The sequence below is a fragment of the Labrus mixtus genome, chromosome 1, assembly GCF_963584025.1.
Source record: "Labrus mixtus chromosome 1, fLabMix1.1, whole genome shotgun sequence".
Lineage (NCBI taxonomy): Eukaryota > Metazoa > Chordata > Actinopteri > Labriformes > Labridae > Labrus > Labrus mixtus.
In genome coordinates this window covers 15,000,098-15,022,428 of record NC_083612.1, presented here as the reverse complement: position 1 = coordinate 15,022,428, position 22,331 = coordinate 15,000,098, and the positions used below count along the sequence as shown (strand labels likewise).

The following is a 22,331-nucleotide window of genomic DNA, read 5'->3' as shown; positions in this document are numbered from 1 at the left end:
AACAGAAATCCCACCTCCCATGAATAAAAGATTTAACAAAAAACTCATCTCATGTAGCCTACACAAAAATACATTTAAGGGATAAAGGAAGGGACATTAAACAAATAAAATGCAAATAAGTCTGACAAGAGAATAAGTTACAATAATATAAGTGTACATAGTTTTGTGCATGGGTAGTTTCAACCTTTTCATGCATTGTTTTTAATTATAAATTCATTGTCAGAGCATTTCACAGTGGAGGGGATTCAGCAAACATACTTAGCTATGATGATGATTTTGTTAACAATAAATAAAATGTTTTTTTTTTTTTCATTTAAAACGACTCCAAACAAGATCTTGGTGTAAGATAAATTATTCTTTATTTATGTACCTGCATGTAAGCCCGTCATGCACTTCGTGATACATTGACCATTATAACCTGAAACTGCTAGGCTACTTTTTTTTGTCTCCCCAAACTTCCGTGAATGACACGTTCGCGGCTCCGCCCACTGCATGAACTGAACCCAGACAGTCTGAAAGGTTTACAGACTGTTTACACCCAATAACACCAACATCTTTCAACTGTCCTGACACTGACCCACAGGGCGAGAGAAAGAAGTGGGTGCGTTTTAAAATATCCTTTCGTTTTTTTTTTTTTTTTTTAATCTTTGGTGTTTATCAGTTCTGTGTCACCCACAGTTTAAATTGGCCTACCAAGTCTTCCTTTTCCTCTTTTCTAATAAAATGGGCTAAAGCGAGACACTGCTGATGGGCGAAGGTCTCTTACATCGACCCTATTCTAGTGTAGGCTATTCACTTATTTGACCTGTGTTATGAACTTCACACAGCCTACTTTTTCAGAAAATGCTCCGCCCCTCTGAATCCTTGTTTGCTCCATTCCCCATTTTGCAGAGTGGGCTGCACTTCTTATTTTCTTCTTTTTCCCCCAAAAAGACGTGCAGCTTTTAAAATTGGTTCAAACATGATGATGTATTTCATTTCCATCATTTTAGCAAGTATTCTTATGATACCACTCGTGCTCAAAACTTTTGCCCCTTATGTTTGGAAAGATATTCTATATTTCAAGGATTTACTGTGGATTTTAGTGAGGTTTGTTTCGAGGCGCAGAAAGAGACCTCTTTTCCTTGTTTTGGACCGTTTTCTGGAGCAGACCGCTGCACATCCAGACAAACCTTTCATTGTGTTTGGAGATGAGAGCTTCACTTACGCGTTCACGGATAAAAGGAGCAACAAAATAGCCCACGCGATGCAGTGTCAGCCTGGGTATAAAGCTGGGGACACCGTCGCACTCTTTATGGGGAATGAACCCGCCTTCATCTTCACCTGGCTGGCTTTGGCCAAGTTAGGCTCCCCTGTTGCTCTCCTCAACCACAACATCCGCACCAAGTCTCTGCTGCACTGCTTCAACTGCTGCAAGGCAAAAGTGATGATAGCAGCTGCAGGTATACATGATCTGTGTAGGCCCCTACTAACTTTTACGATCACAACTCAAAGTAAAGGCAGTAAGGCCTGCGCCTTCACCAGACGTTAACTTCAGCTAGTCTCTGGTTAGATGGAATTTTCTAATGTAAAAAAAAAAAACCAACTAAATTATGGGAACTATTTCTGTTTTCCAAATGTTTGAGTTAGAATTTATTTTCAAACTGAATAGCTACAGTGGAGAAAGTCCTTTGGGAATATGAGTTTGAAACATATGGTGTTCTAGTAGCCTACAGTAGACTGTCTTGGGGATATTATCCTGAATCAGGCCCCTGTTAGATTATTTTAACACTAACATTTGGAAGGCAAGAGTCTTAACTTATCATTTAAGGATAATAACAAGATTTTTAAAATGTGATCCATTTGACTTAACATTATATTTGAATTAACTTTATGAAGCCTCCTCTCAGTTCTCAGAAGGCAAGTTACTGTCAAAGGGTCTGTACATAGCATCTAAGGTGACTGCAACAACTGTTAACCAACAAGTCAGAGATGAAAACAGTGTTTCTGGTCTAAAAAAAGAAGTGTGTGCCGTCATTTTCTCCTGAAGTAAGCCCTTTAGTTCACTAACATTCCTGCAGCCTCTAAGCACTTGCAATAAACCTCGAAGGAGAAGGTTGAGGAAAGTAGGTGTTATTTGTCTTCCATGAAGGTTTTGATCAGACTTGCATTTTCTGTAAAGCTGCATATTTCATGACATCATTAGGCTAATATCTCAGCAAGGCTGTATAGTAATGTAAAAGTAATATCTAGTGGTTATTATATTACTGTGTGCGCCTTTCCAGAGCTGAAGGAAGCAGTGGAGGATGTGCTCCCTTCACTGATGGAGCAGGACGTCACCGTCCTCCTGCTGACCGAACACTGCGACACACCCGGGATAGAGAGCTTTTCTGATAAAGTGGACAAAGCGTCAGACGGCCTGCTCCCCCATTCCCTGAGATCACACCTCACATTTAAAAGCCCCGCAGTCTATATCTACACCTCTGGCACGACAGGTATTGGTCTGCCTGATTTTCACTTCGATGTGATATTCCGTACGAGCGACATGATCCTCACAGTTTTAAACGTGTGTGCTTAGTGTGTCTCTTTGTGTTTCAGGTCTACCTAAAGCAGCTGTGGTCAATCAGAACCGCCTCCTGACTGCTCTAGCTGTTTTATCGTCTAACGGTGTATCAGCTAGTGATGTCATCTACGTCAACCTGCCTCTGTACCACACAGCTGGATTTATTATAGGCTTTATTGGTGCCATTGAGACAGGTGAGGTTATTGAGATGTAGCAGTCGTAAACTCAGAACAAAAAAACTGTGAGGGTCTGTGTGAGATTCCTTGCAGACTCCTTACCTTTGTACAAGAGTGCTGAGTTGTTCATGCATTTCAGGCTGAAAATACTTTTACAGATATTCACGTCTTCCTTTATCTCTAAATTTTGAATGCTCAATTAACGTGTTTAAGCAGTCCTTGTTGATGCTAATGCCACTGTTGTCTTTACCGGTGAAAAGACTGCTGGGTACACAGCTACTACATTAAGAGTACTTTAGAGTAAAGGCTCTCCAGGCTAAACTGCAGCAGAACATTGAATCTGCTCCAATACTGTAAGTGTAAGTTCACTAGTCTTCTATGATGTAACCAAATTAACTCTGACTGCAAACTAACTTTCGGGCCCCTAAGGAGCTGCTTGTGATAAAGAGCGACTCGGTGTTAACCTGCTTTTTGTTGGACAGGCAGGTGCAAAACACGGGCAGTTACCTTGTGAAAGCTTGATAAAAAATTGGCTTATTTTTCGGTAGCTTGCAGTGTAGGTACAAGCATTAAATTTACACACTAAGTCCTGCAGTAATAGTTCAAGTAAACTAAAATAAAGCTAAATAAACAAATTAGAGAGCCATTAGATGAGGTAAAATAATACATTGTCACTCTTAATTTTAAATGCAAACTAAATGTAAAACAAAGAAACTGATTATCTTTTAGTTTCTGAGATCCTATAGTTAACATCTAGTGATCAGTGCTCATCTCAAGGACCAGCTGAGGCTTCTGTACATTATGCAGATTCATGAAAGGTTCTCACACATGACCTAAATACAAGGCTGGTGCTTGAACATGGTGGACTGAAAAGTGATGCCCTCTTCCCTCCTTCTCCCTCTGGTTCTCCTGCCCCTGAGAAACTAAATGAAAGAGTCTTTTGTCCCTGTGAAGCATTAATCTGAACAGAGCCGGGTCAACCACAACCAGATTACCTCTTGTTTCTAGCTGCTTTTCTCTATTCAGGGTAAAGTTCATGTTGCTATTACATGTCGGATTAAGCAGCCAGAGTAACACGGATGTAAAACAATTGTGCACTGGATGTAGGTACATGTTTAACATTGTTAAAGCTCTCTGTTGTTTGGTTGACTGGAAGTTAGTCTTAGACAGGTTTAACAACATAAACCTTTTATTTTTGGGCCATGTTCGCCTTTATTGGATAGAACAGCTGAAGAGAAGCAGGAAATGTTGGGAGGAAAGAGCAGGGGATGATATGTAGCAAAGGGCCAAGGTACGTATTTGAACCCACGACCGCTGAGACGAGGACTATATCTGTAGATAGGGCGGGCAACATAACCGCTAAGCTAAGTCCCAACCCACACAAACTATATTGGTTATTAATGAAATGAGCAGCATGCATTGTTTATTAGTTGTTTCAATGTGTTTGTAACTGAATATCAAAAGTTTTAAAAGGTTCTGAACAGCACTAACAGAGGTGAACATCCCTAATCAATGAAGCTGTTGTAATCACATTTCTGTCCTGCTTAGCTCGTTGCAGATTCTTTGTTTTCTGTCTGATTTTGAAGGGTCAACAATCATTCTGAAGAGGAAGTTTTCTGCCTCTCAGTTTTGGGATGACTGCAGGAAACACAGTGTGACTGTTGTCCAGTACATCGGGGAGGTGATGCGTTACCTCTGCAACACACCCAAGGTAAAACTGTTTCTCTGTTCAGAGCTTTTGACGCAGTGTTTAAATTTACTTTACAACAAGCAGTGTGGGCGGTAGAGTTGGTGGTCTCTCAACTGGAAGGTTGGGTGTTCGAAATGACCTATTAGCTAACTCTGGTGCAATTACATTTAATTGTGTGCTGCCCCTGTGAAAATAAACAGTAAATACAATTGAATAAAAAAACACTGCTGCTTTGTTGACAGTGTGTGAATGGGGTTAGTTAATACTGATGGCCACTTTACATAGCAGCCTCTGCCATCAGTGTGTGAATGGGTAGGTGCTGCCTGCAAAGGAAACATGCTTTGAGTAGTCAGAAGACTAGAAAAGCTCTATACAAACTCAAGTCTATTTTGACAATATTTCTACATAGGCCTAGTACAGCTATGTTTGCCTTTTTTGGTGTTCTAATGTCATTTTCTCAAGATCATGAGATAATTATTTTGTTATCCTCAGAAAAAAAGCTTCATTACCTCAAGATAGTAAATAGATACTTTATTGATCCCGAGGGAAATTCAAAGCATCCAGTAGCAGGTTACAGAGACGCACATGACATGAAACATTTGTTACAAATTTACCACAAACCGACCCCCCCCCCCCCCCCCCCATACATATATTAACCCGAAAAAAAGATTTAAAGAATACCCTTACATGAATCAAATTTAAACCTGTGCAATTAAAAATAGACTTATACAAGAAATGTACACAACCCGTGCAGGGATAAAAATATATGTGCAATTTAAACAAGAACCTGTAATTAGACCTGCATCTGAACCTGAATAATGGCACAGTTGACCAGATAGCACAAGAAAACGAAAAGTTCAGCTGATTTTAGCTGATCAGAAAGTAATGTTTACTGGTAATCACGTCAGTCTGTTGTTAAACGAATGTGTTACAAAGGCAGAAAGTCATTCTGTTAGAGCTCACATTCACATCTTTCTTCATCATTCAACGAGGAGGCTAGCCCAGTTCTAGGTTTGTGACTGAACCCGATGCTTATTTTCTAGTTTTCCAGAATCAGAAAGCCTGTACTGTCAAACAGCTGTACATCAAAATGAGATGCCTCTCCTTCAATGATTACACATGTGATATAAGAGCAGCAACTTTCAGCAAATTAAAATACAAGACAAATACTAAATGAAATAATCACTGTTCACATGCCCTAGATACAACTGTCCTTAGGGCAGTCTGTCAAGTCTATTGTTATTGCATTATTCTGTAAAGGGTGTTGTACATACTAACCCCATGACACATGAAGGAAAAGTCTAATTCGCATGGGTTAGGTTTTTCAACGGGACGCTGTGGGAGCCTAGCGTCCTCTGCCATCCTTACCCTTTGGCTAAAAAAAAATAATTTCCTTAATACATCTGCAGAGGCAGAGCGCTGTAAAACCGGCTGCAGCTAGCGGCCATTGAGACAGATATACTCCGACATTTACTTTCCAAATCTGTACATTCCTACAGGGCAGCACAGCTGGCTTACCAAAATAGAAATCATTAAATCCCAACTATCGGGTTCCTGCTTTCTGCGTCACTATCTGTAGGGGTCCGACCAGCAGGAAACGTTATGAATATGTTCAAATATCACTCTCGATACAATAATACACATTTTTAGAGTATCAAAATAATAGCATACATTTAAACTCTGGAATATTTGTGTACCGTATATGGAGTACTGCACTCCCGCTACATGTATGGCCATTCAGAGTATCGTATTGCATCACATGAAGTGCAGTGTCGTTTTACTGCGTGACCCTCTAGCAGTGAGAGGAGGCAGTTTGTCTGTATCTGGTCACCTCTAGGAATAGATGCTGGCCTTTACTGAGGAAGACCATATCAAGTAACTGGGTAACCAAATCTCCCTGGACTAGTGTATGACTTAAGGGTCACATTATATGACAAAGAATTATGTTTCTTATATGAGTTTCAGAGGAAAAAAGCATTTAAGGTCAAAGGTTTTTTTCTGGGGTGAACTGGATTATGATGTCACATTCTTGTATGTAAACAGAGAACAGCCATACTTAAATCAAAAAGTAAATCAAAGATGATGTGTCTAATTAAATATTATTATTATATATTGTATTATAAGACATGTAAGTTCACATTATGTATCTTTAAAAGAAGTGCAGTTACAGTTCATCCTGGTCGTTGAACTTCAAATAATGAGGTCATACATGATTTATTTCTGTGTCACTTACATAATGCTTGACCTCCTTTATTTTTTTTTTGTTATATCACAATGCAGAGAGACAATGACAGGGACCATAAAGTAAGACTGGCCATTGGAAACGGTGTCAGAGCCGAAATCTGGAGAGACTTTCTCAACCGCTTTGGGAACATTGAAGTCCGGGAGTTTTACGCCTCCACTGAGGGAAATGTGGGATTTGTCAACTACGCTGGGAAAATTGGAGCAATTGGAAGAGTCAACTGTTTCCACAAGGTAAGAGTGACATAAAGTTGTGATAGTTTCTGTTATGGTATATTGCCATTCTGTGTGTGCTTCTAAAAAAGTTACTTAAGGCCCAGCTATCGACATTTCACAAGCTTTGAACTGCATCTTAGGGCCCAAATGGTGCTTTAAATGGTGAAAACATTATTTTCTTCTTTAGTTTTTTAAAGAGACGTTTTACCTTTATTAGACAGGACAGCTGAAGAGACAGGAAATGTTGGGAGGAGAGAGTGGGGGATGACATGCAGCAAAGGGCTGAGGTGGGATTCGAACCCACGGCCACTGCGATGAGGACTATAGCCTCGGCTCATGGGGTGCGCGACAAATCCGCTAGGCTTAGGTTTTACCAATAGAGCTCATTCCAAAACATCCCGCACATGAGTTTAACATCTATGTATAAAAAACAGTATTATCAATTTAACTACAAGATATTTTATTGAATGTCTTATATGTACGTACTTTTGAAATGATGTTTGACAAATGTCTTCATTATGCAGTAAAATGATCCCTGTCTGTGTTATGTGATTATATTAAGTGGTTTGGTTAGTATTACTGTTGCTCAGCCTAAAACGTCCATGTGACGTCCAATGATATACCCAAACCATAAATAAAACTTATCATTTAGGTGATCGGACAGTTGAAGCTAAAAAATAAACAAAGTTTGGAGATGCGTAGTTTTCACTGTAGGAACGCTGATGAAGGCCTAGTGCCGAAACGTGTCCGTTGCTGTTGTTTTGCTGTCTTACCCGGATAAAGGAAACCTAAAGGACATTTATGTGCTGACTTTTTGTCTCTTTCTAGTCTTGTTGCGGTCTTGCACCTTTTTATTGTGTTTACTGTCGAGTGTGCTCCTTTTTTTTTTTTTTGTTCACTGTAGGATATGAAAATGGTGTTCTGAAAAGAAACTGCAGCCTCCAATATTTCAAGCAGTAAAAAGAACAATGTTTGTACCTGACATGTTGTGAAGAAGAAGTTCAAGTTGCATAAAATGAATTTTGTAACATTCCATAAATAATATTGGTGTAATAAGTTTTGCCCTTGGTATAGGATGAATTGGTTGTATAACTTAACACTGATGTGTTTGTGTTTTCCTGTAGAAGCTGTTTCCTTACACATTAATCAAGTATGACACCGAGCTGGATGAACCCATCCGAGATGCTAATGGCCTCTGTGTGGAGGCACCCAAAGGTGAAGAAACTTTGCAAGTGTTGAACACTTTTTTTGCCCCGAGGGTTCTTTTCCAACCCAATTTAGACCAAATAGTGGGTGGGTGTGGATTGATTTTAAAAGGCAGTTAGACATGTCTTTTTTCGTTTCCTTTCAGGTGAAACCGGCCTGCTGGTGTCCAAGATCACGGACATCGCTCCTTTTGTCGGCTACGCCCAGAATGAAGAACAAACGGAGAGGAAAAGACTTCGAAATGTTCTCAAGAAAGGAGATCTTTACTTCAACAGTGGAGACCTGATGAGGATCGATCACGACAACTTCATTTACTTCCAGGACCGTGTAGGCGACACATTCAGGTACAGAATGTTTAGCAACATGATAAGGGTTTGAAGCAGCTGGGATTTAAATCAATCAATCTTTCTTTGTATAGCTGCAATTCATAACAAATTGTAAGACACTTTACAAAAAGAGCAGGTAGACCATACTCTTCGTTTGTAATATTTACAAAGACTGGACATCAATGCACCATGAGCACGGCACTAAGCAGCACTTAGCAAAGTTACATTGGCAGGCAAAAACTGAGAGGCAGAAGTCTCGAGCAGAACCAGACTCATGTCAGGTTTTGAACTTTAGGGGTGCTCAAATCCTTAGCAGATTGTGTCGTAGTTCTGTTCAGGTGTTTAATTCTCCAGCTGAAACAATCATTTTACTAAACAACAATAAATAATCTTCTTTATATTAGATTATTATGAACTACAATAATATTTAGTGACATGTGTTTTAAAGCACATAGTAATCTATTTAGGAGAATGAAATATGGAATATACTGTCTTTGAATTTTACACGTCATTATTATCATATAGTTTCTAGCATCATTACGATTATCACTGACTTATTAAATACATTTTCAAACTGGATTATTACCAGCTATACAATTAAAAGCTTTTTCTATATACTGAAGAAAGAAGGTCTTTATTCTCCTTGAATAACAGATCAACATTTTCTTTTTGACACAAATCCATTGTTTTTATGCAACCCTCTTCCTATCAGGACGATTAACTCTAAAAATAGACATCCAACAGAAAGATTTTAGTCATAATAAAAACATTATCCATTTAATGTTGCAACACTGAAGTCCTCTGCATGTCATGCACCAGGTTCAATTAAAACACGCTGTCAACAATTGCTCAGACATGTTTGTAAATTATACTCAGGCCTCGGGGTAGAGAAGCACAACATTGAAATAAAGTTGCAACCTGTTTGATCGCCCAGGTGGAAAGGAGAGAATGTAGCTACAACCGAGGTGTCCGACATCCTGACGATCAGCGACAATCTCAAAGAGGCCAATGTTTATGGAGTCCAAGTGCACGGTGATGTCATTTCCACTCTATATTAAATTACAATATCATGACTTCAGAACACTGACAGACTGTTTGATTGTCTTTGCTTCGCATTGTAGGACATGAGGGGCGGATAGGGATGGCAGCTGTCACTGTGAAGGAGGGAGTCCAGTTTGATGGAAGTACAATTTATACCCATGTGATCAGCTACCTGCCCTCATATGCAAGACCTCGCTTCATAAGAATACAGGTAACTTTATTTTTACATGCTCAGAAACATCAGGTGTTGTACCTGTACCTGAACCATGTTGTGCTTTCTTTAAACCAGAACTCTGTGGAGCTGACAGGGACCTTCAAACAGATGAAGGTGAAGCTAGTGGACGAGGGGTTTGATCCAGGACGTATCCAGGACCCTCTTTACATCCTCAGTGACTATGAGAAGAGTTACGTACCTCTGACAGCTCAGGTGTTCAGCTCCATCACATCAGGAAACCTCAAACTATAAGGAGGGTGTTAGTGTCCTCCAACTGTGCAGGGTGGTTGCTTTGGGCATTTAAATTGACTTACACATCATATGTGCAAAGTTATACAAATTAAAGCTACTTTGAGCAGTTTTTAGCTGGTTATGAAACAGAAATGAATACAGATGCCTTGATATAACCTACGAAAGAGAGAGAGTATCAGCAAGAACACTGATCAATTTATTTAAAGTAATGCTGAATGCCTGTACAAGCTGCTGCAGGGTGGATGTCAGGTGAGGCAATTCAAAGCACAATGCCAATTTTTTTTTTTTGTCTTACTTTTTCTTGGCAACGATCAGCAGAGGATCGGGCGTCACCAAAATCAACACAAACTGAATGTTCCTCACAGGAGCTATGATTTGGTGACAAACATTTTATTGAAAGCAGTAGATGGGAATCAGTGGGTCGGCGTCGTTTTAGAATTAATGTCAGGGGTAGAAGACAGGCTGCGGGGGAGCGGAGCTTGATAATGGCAATGTAAATAAATGTTTATTTTCTGGAAAGCATAGGAGGATATAGCAAGGATATATACAGTAAATGTATAGTATATTCATTTGTAAGACTGCTGCTTGTAATTAATTAAAAAATAAAATAAATAAAGTATGTAGGCCTTTCATTTTTTAAGAGTTTGTGAAATAATGTAGAACAAGACCAGATATGAATTTTATATTTTTGTGCAAATATATGTAAATAAAAATGACTTACTTTGAAATTACAGCGATTCTGTCTGTAAAACTAGTTTCTGTTGATCCACTACATTTTACACGTCATGGTTACAACAATGAAGGCTAAAAATAGTGTCAAGAAAATCCTACATTTGACATTTTCTATTTGTGTAGAAACCACAAGGTGGGGACACACAACCATGCTATCAGTCTGTTCTGAATACAGTCCAGATATGGAGAGCTAAACGTGATACACACTGAATAGATTAATGTGGAAAGCTGAAAAATGACATCATGTTGTCTGTTGAACATGTTACTAAAGCATGGATTAAAATAAGTTGTATTAGGCTACTACATATGATCCTGTCTTGGAAACAAACAGGCCTCAATCACAGAAGCACGACACATAACAGAAGATTAAAGTTTTGTCTTCTTTTGACATGTGAGGGTCACAACAGATTATCAATCAAGAGAAAATCAACCAAGCAGATGGCAAAACATGAAAAGCTTGCACAGAGGTCAAGGGTTAGGAGAAGTAAGTGAGTAAATAAGAAAGTTAGACAGTATTAGTGCTTGTAAACTGTTTTCTATTAACACGTAGAAGAACCGTGGACTTAATGAATACTGACTGAATGGGGCTCACAAGTAGACGTAACCTGGTAACGCCACCTAGTGGTCAGAAGTATTAACGACCCCCATATTCCCATTTCCCTCCTCCCTTTACAAGTGAGGTGGGAGGTCGCTTGGTGGGTTTGCAAAAGACATCGATGGTTTCATCGGTCAAGTAAACAGAAAGTAGAATGACTGTTGATCCTTTTGACTAGATTTCTGAACCTTCTTTCAAAACATCAATCAGGTCGGAAGTCGAGTTTATATTGTATCACCAACTTATTGGTCTGAATATCTTTTTGCTGACCTATGATATTCCCTTGCAATACGGGCTCACATGTGGTGCAACCTATAGACTGTAAATATTAACAACGAGTGTAGGCTGTCACAGTTTTTTACGTTTAATCAATTAATTCGGCCACAGAAGTGCACGTTTGTCCAGCCTTGGTATGGCCTAGGCCTACATTCAGTAATTGTCGGTGGTTTTTTAACTTTTTGTGTAATGTGTTCACCTTGAGTTAACGCACAACTGGAACTCTAAAAGTTTTTCCAGATTCACGGACAACAGCTGGTCCAATGAGGCAACAACAGTATCCTACAAATCACCTTTCTGGCAGCATTCACTGCAGAACAAGGAAGCTTCTGATAACATGATGGCAAAAGAAAGATACAATATGACAGGGTAGCGTATAAAAAAGTTTAAAACATATATATTTTTTTTATTACAGTGAGACATTAGCCAACCTTTGGCATTGACAGCAGCTGGAGAAACACATATTGGCTGTTTTCTTACACGCCCAGAAGAGAAAGTTGTTCAAAGTTCAGGAGGCGTAAACTGCACTGGACTATATTCACATGGTTGTTTGCTGCTGAAAGTTGAACCTTTCATGACTCTTACAGTGGCTGGACTGACTCATTTCTTCTGGCTATAATGATTGCATATATTCTAGTTTCCGTTTTGGCCATTTTGCCCTTATTGCTTTACTTGAGAAACCCTTACATTTTTACTGACTTCAGTTATGCCACCACTATGATCAAAATTGCCACGCAAATGGGCAAATACAAAAAACGGAAACCTTTTTACAGTATAGTGGATTGTTTTCTGGACAAAGTTGCGAAGCAGCCGAACAAGCAGTTCATCCTTTTCGAGGAGAGCTCCTACACTTACAGCCAGGCGGACAAAGAGAGCAACAAGGTGGCCAGGGCTCTGTCCACGCACGCCCACCTGAAGGAGGGGGACACGGTGGCGATGTTCCTGGGAAACGAGCCGCAGTTTGTGTGGACCTGGCTCGCACTGTCCAAACTGGGATGCACAGCTTCTCTGCTGAACTGCAACATCAGATCCAAATCTCTGCTGCACTGCTTCTCCTGCTGCGAAGCCAAGGTCCTGGTGGCCAGTGCAGGTAAACTTGGGGGGGGGGGGGGGGGGGAAACCCCACTGAGACAGACAGACATGAGATTTTGAGATGAATTTGCTTTTTTTTTTTTGTCTGGCATTGCATAAAGAAATTCAATATGACAGTGGATTTCCAAAAGCCCCCTATGTGAGACATTAATGTGACCACAGGAACCTGCAGATGAATTTCAGATATCAGTTGAAAAACAATTTTTGCAGGAGGGACAGTTTTTTCTAAGTTCACATGTTATTGAAGACCTGGTTTGCTATAGGCTACTAAAAGTACAGTCCATTAGAACTGTCCTTGAATAAACCATATCTATGTCAGATTTTCTTGCAGCTGCATTGACCTCTGTGAAGCCTTCACTAGCGCTCTCTGCTCTCCGTCTCAGACTTGCAGGGGGCTGTAGAGGAGGTGTTGCCCACCCTAAAGGAGCAGGGCGTCCGTGTGTTCATCCTCAGTGAGCACTGTGATGTAGAGGGCATTGAAAGCTTCTTAGACAAAATTCAGCAGGCCTCAGACCAGCCGCTGTCACCTCAGCTGAGGGCCAACATTAACATGTCGAGTCGTGCGCTGTACATCTACACCTCAGGGACCACAGGTAATCTAATGGCTCCTCTGAACTTTAATTCAAATCTGTATTTTTGAAAGTAAGAAAGAGGACAATGTAAATATGCTTATAATGTTGATGCTATCTTTTAGGGCTTCCCAAGGCAGCTGTTATTAACCACGAGAGGCTGTGGCTGTCATCTTTTTTTCAGTCCATGGTTGGCATTCGCGCCAACGATATAGTCTACGTTTACCTTCCTCTTTACCACAGCGCTGGCTTCCTGATGGGACTTTGTGGATCCATAGAGAAAGGTGATCCAAGGCCTCATAAAAACTACAAAAACATTAACACCCAAACTGCATCCTGATGAGTTTACTCAAGGTTAAACTTTGAATGACCTCAAATAGCAGCCAGTTGTCCGCTCTGATTTCCACAGTACTATTTGTATATAAGAGTCCTGAAGGTCATCAAGTGACAACAGTAATTAAGCTCAGTGTGCGATGATGTGTCGCTGAGATGTGTGCCTCTTTATTTCTAGGCATCACTATTGTGTTAAGACGTAAATTCTCAGCCTCCAACTTCTGGAATGACTGTAGGAAGTACAACGTTACAGTTATTCAGTACATCGGAGAGATTATGCGCTACCTCTGCAACACACCAAAGGTAGGCCTCAGGACAACATCTCCTTATATTGTTTTATTATGTTTTATAGCTGACAAGGGGACCCACAATTCCATTAAATTGTTCCGTTTTACTCACCTTGTTACTTTTCCTCTAGAGAGACAATGACAGAGATCATAAAGTCCGACTGGCCATGGGGAACGGGATAAGGACAGACACCTGGGTTGAATTCTTGCAGCGGTTTGGGGACATCCGTATCTGTGAAGTTTATGGAGCCACAGAGGGAAACGTTGGTTTTGTCAACTATGTTGGCAAAGTTGGAGCAATTGGCAAAGAGCATTTTCTCCACAAGGTAAGAGGCTGTGGATGAATGCTGGTTGTGCATATTGTCAACAGGTCTCAGTATATAATCTACTACCCCCCCCCCCCCCCCCCCCCCCCCACCCCCCCCCCCCACCCCCCCCCCCCCCGCTGCAAGCATCTTCAGCCCATTGTTTTTATGTTTGTATGTGGAGTAGGTGTGTGTGTGTGTGTGTGTGTGTGTGTGTTCAGCTGTTATTATGACATCTATGGGCTGTGGCTAAATGGTGACATTGAAGATCGCTTCTTGCTCAGTCACTGTAGATACGGGCTGACGGCCTTCTTTTTAAAAATTAACACTTGCTTGTGAACTAGTGCCATAAGACTTTATGCACTTCTCCCGAGATGACCTCAGCCTGCTGCCAAAGTTATATAGTGCAGTAAATGAGAGATGTTGGAGAGATGCCATTTGCCCTGTTGAAACTTAATGTTAGATGGACCTTTAGGTGGATAAGTGACATGTTGTTGTAATAAGTGTTTGATTGTAGTGGCTGTGAAGGTCCAAAATCATATACACCTTGAAACAAATCATGTCACAAAGAACAGAATTGAACAGAAACATGACAACATTTCCCAAACACAATAAAAACTAAAAACATTGTAAGACCCTCAACACAAAACACATGTATAGTTCACAAAAAAAGACAACACAGAAACATTTTCGATGAGGGTTAAAGTAAGATCACACCTCTTCTTTGTGATTAGATTCGTAATCCGACATTTCTATGTTCTCGCAGTAGACAGGGCTGCAATTTCAAGACTGCATATAGGAACCTTGTTTTTCATCACAGCACCATTTGATATGTGTGCTCTGTTGACTTCTTGTTGTGTTTTGACCGTCATGAAGGAAACGTTTCAAATCATGGCATGAATTGTGAGTTGGTTAATTCCTGATTATACACATGCTAATATCATGATTAATCTATAGAAGAAACAGATGTGATGTGAATATTGATGGACAAAACAAGATTATTTATACAAATTTTTACCTTATTATTTTACATACATTTTATATTTGATCTGTTTCTCAGATGGGCTGTAAATACGCCCTCATTAGGTACGACACAGAGAAAGAGGAGCCGGTCAAAGACTCCAGAGGATTTTGTATTGAAGTCCCAAGAGGTGAGAAGGTCCCCCTTCTTTACAAAAAGACGTGGCTCTCTGTAGACTTTTCATCTGTTTCATCTGTTGCTTCATATCCCGTTTTTTCGCTGCATTCACCCTCAGGAGAAACCGGCTTGTTGGTGGCAAAAATTGGTGAAAGAGCACCCTTCGTCGGCTACGCCAAGAACCAGCAGCAGACAGAGAAGAAGAAGCTGAGAGACGTGTTTGTGAAGGGAGACCTTTACTTTAACAGTGGAGACCTTCTGAGGATAGACGACGAGGGATTCGTCTTCTTTCAAGACCGAATCGGAGACACTTTCAGGTCTGTGGATGAAACACGCTGGAGCCAATGATGGAGACCAGAAGCAGACGTCTGGAAAAGTGTTAACATTATTTGGATAAGAATGTTAAAGTCAGAACAAAGCATGAACAGTGACAATGTTTGAGCTTTTTAGATGAAGGTTATTCAGTATCCCTGATCCCAAGATTGATCAACTCAGGCTTTATTGATTATTATTATGATATTTTATTTGGAAAATGTGTTCAACTTTTGTCTCTACAAAATAATGAAAACAAATTTAGGTGAATGCACTAAACTGGAGAGACTAAACTGGATTAATTTGACTCTCTATCAATGACATACTCTGATGCTATGCTGTGTTAAGGTGTTCATTTTAACCTGATTATAAAACCACCTTACACAGGGACTGTTCTTGTTCTAGTTACCCAACAGTATATAAGCATTGTACAAACACAGGGTAAAAAACACCTCAAAGACAAAGTCAATTATTAACTGAATTATCTTTTATTTTGTAACATGTTTTCAGGATGCTGAAAACAGATACCCTATAATAGATAATCTCCATCTCATATTTATTCAGCTCTACTATGTAATGACTTTTTTCTCCCCCTCAGTGCTGTGAAATGAAAGCATTGCAGCTGAACCGTTGTATTGTATTTTCCTATAGGTGGAAGGGAGAAAACGTGGCAACCACAGAGGTGGCTGATCATTTGCTCGTGGTTGACTGCGTGGAGGAGGCTAATGTCTATGGTGTGAAGGTACCAGGTAATGACTGTGTGATTTACAATTACTTTTAAATAACCCGATCATTAGGAGAATGGTTTTCAGAGCCATCTTACGTGATTATTTGCATCTCCAAAATGGGACATTTTAGTAAATCTGACTGCGATATATGTTTGAGTGTGTTTCTTTATAACTCTTACCATGAATCATAAACTATTGTTTCATGATAATTCTGCAAATGAAGGAAAGATATACAAAGAATGAAAATATTATGAAACAAAAACATTTATTTGAGGCACATGCTCATGTAGTTTACCACAGAGTGAAGCACACACACAGTTCATCCTGAACATAAAACCCTTTTCCCTTTGACCTTGACTGATAAGGACACGAAGGAAGAATTGGAATGGCAGCCGTGGTGTTGAAAGAAAGCATGGACTTTGACGGCCAAGCTGCATATCAGCACATCAAACACTACCTCCCCAGCTATGCCAGACCGCGCTTCATTCGCATACAGGTAATGAAAAACCCTGAACCAACATACATCTACATCATTAACAAAAAAAATGAAGAATGACACTTGTATTATCATGCAATCATTACATATCTATCGTACTACCTGGCAGAATGCCCTGCTGTTAACTGGGACGTTCAAGCAGATGAAGAGGAAGCTGGCAGAGGAGGCCTTCAACCCGGCCGTCGTGAGGGACCCTTTGTTCTACCTAGAGGACAATAAGGGTTACGTCCCCATGACTCAGGAGATATTCGACGCCATCGCGGAGGGAAGAACCAGGCTCTGAATGAGTCCTGTGCTTATTATTGGATTGTCAGTTCCAAACACATTTAATTTGTTAGATGAAACCGGATGTCAGATGATTATTATTGACCTGCTCATTGAGCGTTCAGCACAACAACTTCCACAAAACACTTTGCCTTCGATAGTACACAAAACATTTCTATTGATTTAATTTTTGTTTGATATGCTTTTTAATAAAAAATATTTTTAAAAGATGATTGTACGTGAACAAAGTCATTTCAAACCAGTGACACAGATAGATTGTGATCTTCAGTTTGTCATGTACTGGCTGTACTGTCTCAGTGCCAGTACAGACAATATTACATTTCTCTGTTACTTTCTCTGTAGACAAGTTACTTTCTGTGGATGATAAACTAATACTGCTCTCAGGGCCCTTTAAGGAGTGCAGGGGCATTGGCAGTTTCCATTTGAGTCTGAGATGGACCTGTCTTAGCCACAGGAGAACAAGACATGCAGTTCATTCTCCTGCAGGTGGAGGACAAATGTTTCTGAGTCGTCTGTGACACCTTCACGGGGCAGCACAGCGGGTGCCGGCCGCTCTGCACCAACTGGTTGCAGAAACTGGGCACGCTGTAGAACTTTGTCAGCTTTTTCAGGACCTTGTTTCCCAGAACATTTGAAGGCATCTCTGTGATCTTTAACACAGGGCCAGATGATGGTGTTTGGAGAGCACCTGCAACATCCTTACTGATAGGTCTTGTTCTAAAGTCGTAGCTAGACATCGGCCCGATGTAAGTGCACGGCAGAGGCTCGCTGTTGCAGCTAAGAGAGCGCATCGGCCTCCTCGACCGATCCCATGCCTTGTCGATCCACAGCTCAACCTCAGCTCCATCCTTCCTGGATGCAGCCTCCTCACCGAGGGTGTCTGAGTCTAAGTTTTGTTTTTTTCCTGCTCCTGTCACCTCTTCTGTCCCTCGGTTTGTTTGGTCTCTCTTATTCAGAGCTTTAGTCTCAGCCAAAAGAACTGAAGCTGTTTTGGAGATGAGGTTCCAGTCCTTCAGGATGTCATCGGCTGTGGTGAACTGTGATGTCACCGTAAATCTGATGATGCGTTTGGTGTGAATGTCTGCAGGAATGAGGTACATGCTGCCTGTGCGCGTCAGTCTCCTCAAAAGCTCCTGAGTCAAAGCATTTCCTCCCTATAAGAAACATGATAAATCACTGTCATTTTTTTCTTCCATAGAAAACTAGACACACATTGAAGGTTTTTTTTTTTTGCTCTTTTAATGATCCGTGATATTACTTTGACCTTCAAGTTTGCCTGATAAACTAGTAACCTCTTTCAGATGCTCACCTTTGGACGAGGTGTGACTGAAAACCTTGAACATCTTAACAATGATAAGCAGACTTATTTCGCCATAAAGATTGAAATCAATTTAACCCTCAATGTTTTGAATACAGTCCAAGTGTGTGCTTCATACTTTCAGACAGAAGACCACCAGGCCCAGGTGCCTCTCTGCAGGAATCTCAAAATTTTGGTCACTCCTCATGTGTGACTCCAAAAGCTTGGCCATCTCAATTCCCTTAAAAAAAAAAGAACAACAATGTATACCTTTTTGTACATTTAAAAAAACAAACATTTATTTACGTTTCATTTCATTCCATAAACGGTTTGTTAGAAAGCAGCTTACATGTCTGATATGAGCCTGGAGGTTTTTCAGTCCAAATGAGCGCATAACAAACCAGAGTTTGAGGGAACGGAAACGTCGACTGAGGGGAATCTGCCAATGCTGAAAATGAAGGAGCAAAAAAGCGATTGCATGAAATGATTCACTGTGATGTTTCAATCTTTAAGCTGGTGAAGAACTGAGAGTTTATTACCATAAAGTCGGTGGCTGCCTGTGAGTTATCATGTCTGAGGTAAACGGGATCAACACTGAACGTCTGTTGCAGCTTGTATTTATCCTTTACCCTGAGAAAAAAAACAGGGTCAAGCCATTTAAACCAGCCAACCTCACATGTGTTTTGCATTTATGGACATTTATGGATATGGGAAAATACTCTTCAAAATACAGCTGAGATATTTGTTCAGGGTATTTACTCACCAGAAAGCTGTGCAGTCAAAATGGACTAACATCCACTTGGACGGGTTGAAAACAAACGAGTGAGAGAATTCGATACCCTCCAGAGACCAGCGGAGCTCGGGACAGAAGTACGCTGAGCCGGCGTATGCAGCATCCACATGGAGCCACAGCCCCTCTTCGGCACCTGGGGAAATGATTTAAACACGACTACTGTAAATCCACATTAGTGTCACTTCAGAGGGAGTGCAGAAGGAGAAGGTTTAGGGAGTACATTTGAAAACGTACAGATTGGTCCCAGTTCAGATAGGTTGTCGAAGGCACACACTCCTGTGGTTCCTAAAGTCGCACACAGCTGAACAGGAGAGACAACATCACAAATCAAGGAATCACATTTTAATATTGACAATTTTCTTTTAAAACTCGAGCCACAATGTTTCTATTTCATTTCAATATAATTTCAAGGTGAAAATGTTGCTCTTTGCACTCATAGAAGAAGTGCTCGGACACTTAAGCAAAGAGAATACCAATACTCAAGTCTTAAATTACACAAGTGCAAGCCCTGCACTTAACTCCTACTACATGAATAAATGTAAGGATTATCAGCAAACAAATGTATTCTTGATCTGATTTATTATTAATCAACATCAAATGCACATGCTCCAACTAAGTTTAAAATACCTTTACATTTTACTTTTAGTACATGGTGTTGTAGGTTACATTTCATCACTGTGTGCGATGTGCCTGATAATCTCTAAAGCAAACAATATAGCAAGTCTTTCAGGTTAGCACATTTAAGGAAGCTTGATAGATTTGAAGGTGAGCTGCTAAAATCCCTTCAGGTATAAGTGACTGTAAACAAGCATGGGCTTGTAGAGATGGACCGATGGATATCATAATGTCTTCTTCTGAAGGCTTTGCCATTTGAAAGCTGACCTCCAAATCTCAAATGTTGGATTTCATCAGCGATAAGGGATTGTAAAAGCTTCCTGCTTGTTGCCACTAGGTGGTAACATGACCTTGTTGAAAATGATAGAAATGTTAATGAATGTCTAAAGCAACAGAGGCATAAGTTAAGTTCTGCCAAAAGCACTCTATAAAGGTTGTGAAATAAGATGAAATAGTTAATCTCTGTAATACACACTAAACCTTTGGTGTCAATCACCCACCATGAAAGGAACCAGTCCCCTCCTCCTGTCCTCCTGAATGGCTTGTTTTAAAATATCTCCTCTCAGAGACAACTGCTCATCAGTGGGAAGAAACCTGATCTTCACCAGAGAGATCAGACCGGCCTTCTCAACGGAGGAATGTGCCTAAAATAGAAATCACACATCACATCATTCTCTCATTTATTTAATCAAACTGACAAAAACGTTTTTTAGCTCGAGCTGGTAAATCTGACCTGGTCCGAGGCGTAGGCCACCAGTCTTGAATTCAGGACTGAGTCGTCTACGTCCTGATCGATCTCCGCACGAAGCTGCAAGATTTTGTCCTTTCTTGCAGCCAGCAGAGCGACCAGTGTGCTCTCGCTGACGGTGCTCTAATAGGAGAGACAGATCATAAACCCAAGTTGTCACATTAACTATAGATTTAAAAAGAAACAACTGAAGGGATGTCAAACCTGTAGTATTCCTCCTCCTCTGCTGTCAGGATGGTGGTGCAGGAAGAAGAAGGGGAGGCCCAGAGCTTTACATAACCAGTCCATCACATTCATCTCCAGTTCTGTACAAGCTGGGCTGGATGCCTGTTAAATAAAACAATAAAATGTATTCTGTTTGGGAGAAGGAGCGACAAGAAGCAGGATGACACAGTATTATAACCATACTTTAATCAAGACATTGTTTTTGTTCAGTATTGTGAAAGACGTGTATGTGATTCATTACCTTTTTCAACTGCAAATTATGATCCGAAAGAAAATGTAGTCACTGCCCGTTTTATCTAATACGACATTTTTCACTGAAAGTTAAATTCATACACTTGTGAGGTGTTATTGACATTGAACTGTGTGTACAAAAATGTGAATGCAAGGTGATGCAGTCCTTCAGCATCTGGAAATATTATAACGAGGCCAAAATCTTTGGTGTAATCTTCTTCTTTTTTTTTTCTTTTATTGTTTTATTGTTTATTTGTTGTAATCTTCTGACATCTACTGATCCACTAGAGACTCTACACCCTCTCGTAGACTCTAAAAGCTCGACTTTTTCCGATCTTTTAAGTGCTCAAAAGTCTTATTTGTGTTAACAGTACAAACCTGCCAAATTATATCACAAAAGATCAAGTTGCAATATTGCCAGTCATTATGTAGCAATATGCTGTATCACCTTACCATATCCCTCTTACTCAGATGATATGACTTTAGTAGTGGCAGGAGAGATTTCAGGGGCTGGCCTACAAGCTGTGATTGACTATCTGCCCAGTCACATGAGGATTGATTTTCCTTCATTCGGACACTAAATTTAAGTGGTTAAAGTAGATCTGATTAGTGGAGACAGAAATGGTAAATAAATGCTTTTCAGACATGTGCGTGCCCACCGCTCCATGCAAACCCTGAATCAGTCAGAGCCCCAGCTGAGCCACCCCAGTCAAATAATCCTGGACACACCCCTGTGTAGTGAGGAAAAAGTGCGGCTTTTCCCCTTACCCAGGTGAATCCAATACAGTTGATGGCATCAGCCAGCATGTCCCCGAGCATGGAGGGCCATGAGGTCAGACCTGGGAAGTAGGCGTGCATGTGAGGGCTCTGCCAGTGAACCATCTGAAGAAAAAAAGAGGAGAAAATACTTTTCTTTGCCACAGTTTCAAATGACAGACAGGATAATGGACGACAGCAGGGACTCACCCCCGGCATTATGACTCTCTCGATGTCGTTGAAGATGCTCTCCCAGTCCTCCGGCTCTGTGGGGGCGGCGTCAGGAAGAAGGTCCTTCATGTAGCCTGGCTTCACATCTGGAATCACCTTCCTCTCCCTGATGGAGCTCAGGTACTGTGTGATGTAGTCCACCAGCTCCTTACCTGACCAGAAGCAGACACAGAAACAGCTCAGGTCTTTAAAATCTACATCATGTCCGTTGATTACTTCTCATTATTTGCAGTGAAATATAACAACACAATGAGACAACATGGTAAAAGTGAACCTGTATTACCTCTGCGGTTGTATTCCTCAGCCTGCATTGTTTTTAGACGAGACCTCTTTGAGTGTATTAGTTGTGTGTTACGATGGCTGCAGTGAAGCTCTGTGTGTTC

The 22,331-nt window shown here is 40.6% G+C and overlaps 3 protein-coding genes across 3 annotated transcripts; 2 read left to right on the top strand and 1 right to left on the bottom strand.

Annotated features, from left to right (window-relative positions):
- Positions 1 to 876: 876 nt before the first annotated feature.
- Positions 877 to 10,641, top strand: LOC132971420 (long-chain fatty acid transport protein 2-like). The gene is made up of 10 exons (XM_061034573.1): positions 877 to 1,442; positions 2,265 to 2,474; positions 2,578 to 2,736; positions 4,305 to 4,429; positions 6,689 to 6,883; positions 7,990 to 8,080; positions 8,217 to 8,415; positions 9,332 to 9,429; positions 9,519 to 9,649; positions 9,728 to 10,641. Exons 1-10 carry the CDS (start codon positions 962 to 964, stop codon positions 9,902 to 9,904), a joined length of 1,866 nt encoding a protein of 621 aa, XP_060890556.1. The 5' UTR covers positions 877 to 961; the 3' UTR covers positions 9,905 to 10,641.
- A 1,406-nt stretch (positions 10,642 to 12,047) lies between these two features.
- LOC132971107 (long-chain fatty acid transport protein 2-like) lies at positions 12,048 to 17,259 on the top strand. The gene is made up of 10 exons (XM_061034545.1): positions 12,048 to 12,597; positions 12,983 to 13,192; positions 13,294 to 13,452; positions 13,680 to 13,804; positions 13,920 to 14,114; positions 15,154 to 15,244; positions 15,350 to 15,548; positions 16,195 to 16,292; positions 16,637 to 16,767; positions 16,877 to 17,259. The coding sequence occupies exons 1-10, from the start codon at positions 12,126 to 12,128 to the stop codon at positions 17,048 to 17,050; spliced, it is 1,854 nt and encodes a 617-aa protein (XP_060890528.1). The 5' UTR covers positions 12,048 to 12,125; the 3' UTR covers positions 17,051 to 17,259.
- Positions 17,260 to 17,377: 118 nt separating this feature from the next.
- On the bottom strand, positions 17,378 to 22,331 carry hdc (histidine decarboxylase). Its single transcript, XM_061034558.1, has 12 exons — positions 22,232 to 22,331; positions 21,928 to 22,100; positions 21,730 to 21,843; positions 20,710 to 20,832; positions 20,491 to 20,628; positions 20,258 to 20,401; positions 19,377 to 19,443; positions 19,113 to 19,275; positions 18,889 to 18,979; positions 18,699 to 18,797; positions 18,489 to 18,590; positions 17,378 to 18,206 (listed from the first exon to the last, which is right to left on the bottom strand). Exons 1-12 carry the CDS (start codon positions 22,257 to 22,259, stop codon positions 17,433 to 17,435), a joined length of 2,016 nt encoding a protein of 671 aa, XP_060890541.1. The 5' UTR covers positions 22,260 to 22,331; the 3' UTR covers positions 17,378 to 17,432.

Coding starts and splice junctions, on each gene's coding strand:
- LOC132971420 (XM_061034573.1), top strand. CDS start 962: ATGATGATGTATTTCATTTCCATCATTTTAGCAAGTATTCTTATGATA. Junction 2,737..4,304: donor TATTGGTGCCATTGAGACAG/GTGAGGTTATTG, acceptor CTGATTTTGAAG/GGTCAACAATCATTCTGAAG. Junction 8,416..9,331: donor CGTGTAGGCGACACATTCAG/GTACAGAATGTT, acceptor TTGATCGCCCAG/GTGGAAAGGAGAGAATGTAG.
- LOC132971107 (XM_061034545.1), top strand. CDS start 12,126: ATGATTGCATATATTCTAGTTTCCGTTTTGGCCATTTTGCCCTTATTG. Junction 12,598..12,982: donor GGTCCTGGTGGCCAGTGCAG/GTAAACTTGGGG, acceptor TCTCCGTCTCAG/ACTTGCAGGGGGCTGTAGAG. Junction 13,453..13,679: donor TTGTGGATCCATAGAGAAAG/GTGATCCAAGGC, acceptor CTTTATTTCTAG/GCATCACTATTGTGTTAAGA.
- hdc (XM_061034558.1), bottom strand. CDS start 22,259: ATGCAGGCTGAGGAATACAACCGCAGAG. Junction 20,629..20,709: donor GAGGAGGAGGAATACTACAG/GTTTGACATCCC, acceptor CTCTCCTATTAG/AGCACCGTCAGCGAGAGCAC. Junction 20,402..20,490: donor TGGCCTACGCCTCGGACCAG/GTCAGATTTACC, acceptor TTTCTATTTTAG/GCACATTCCTCCGTTGAGAA.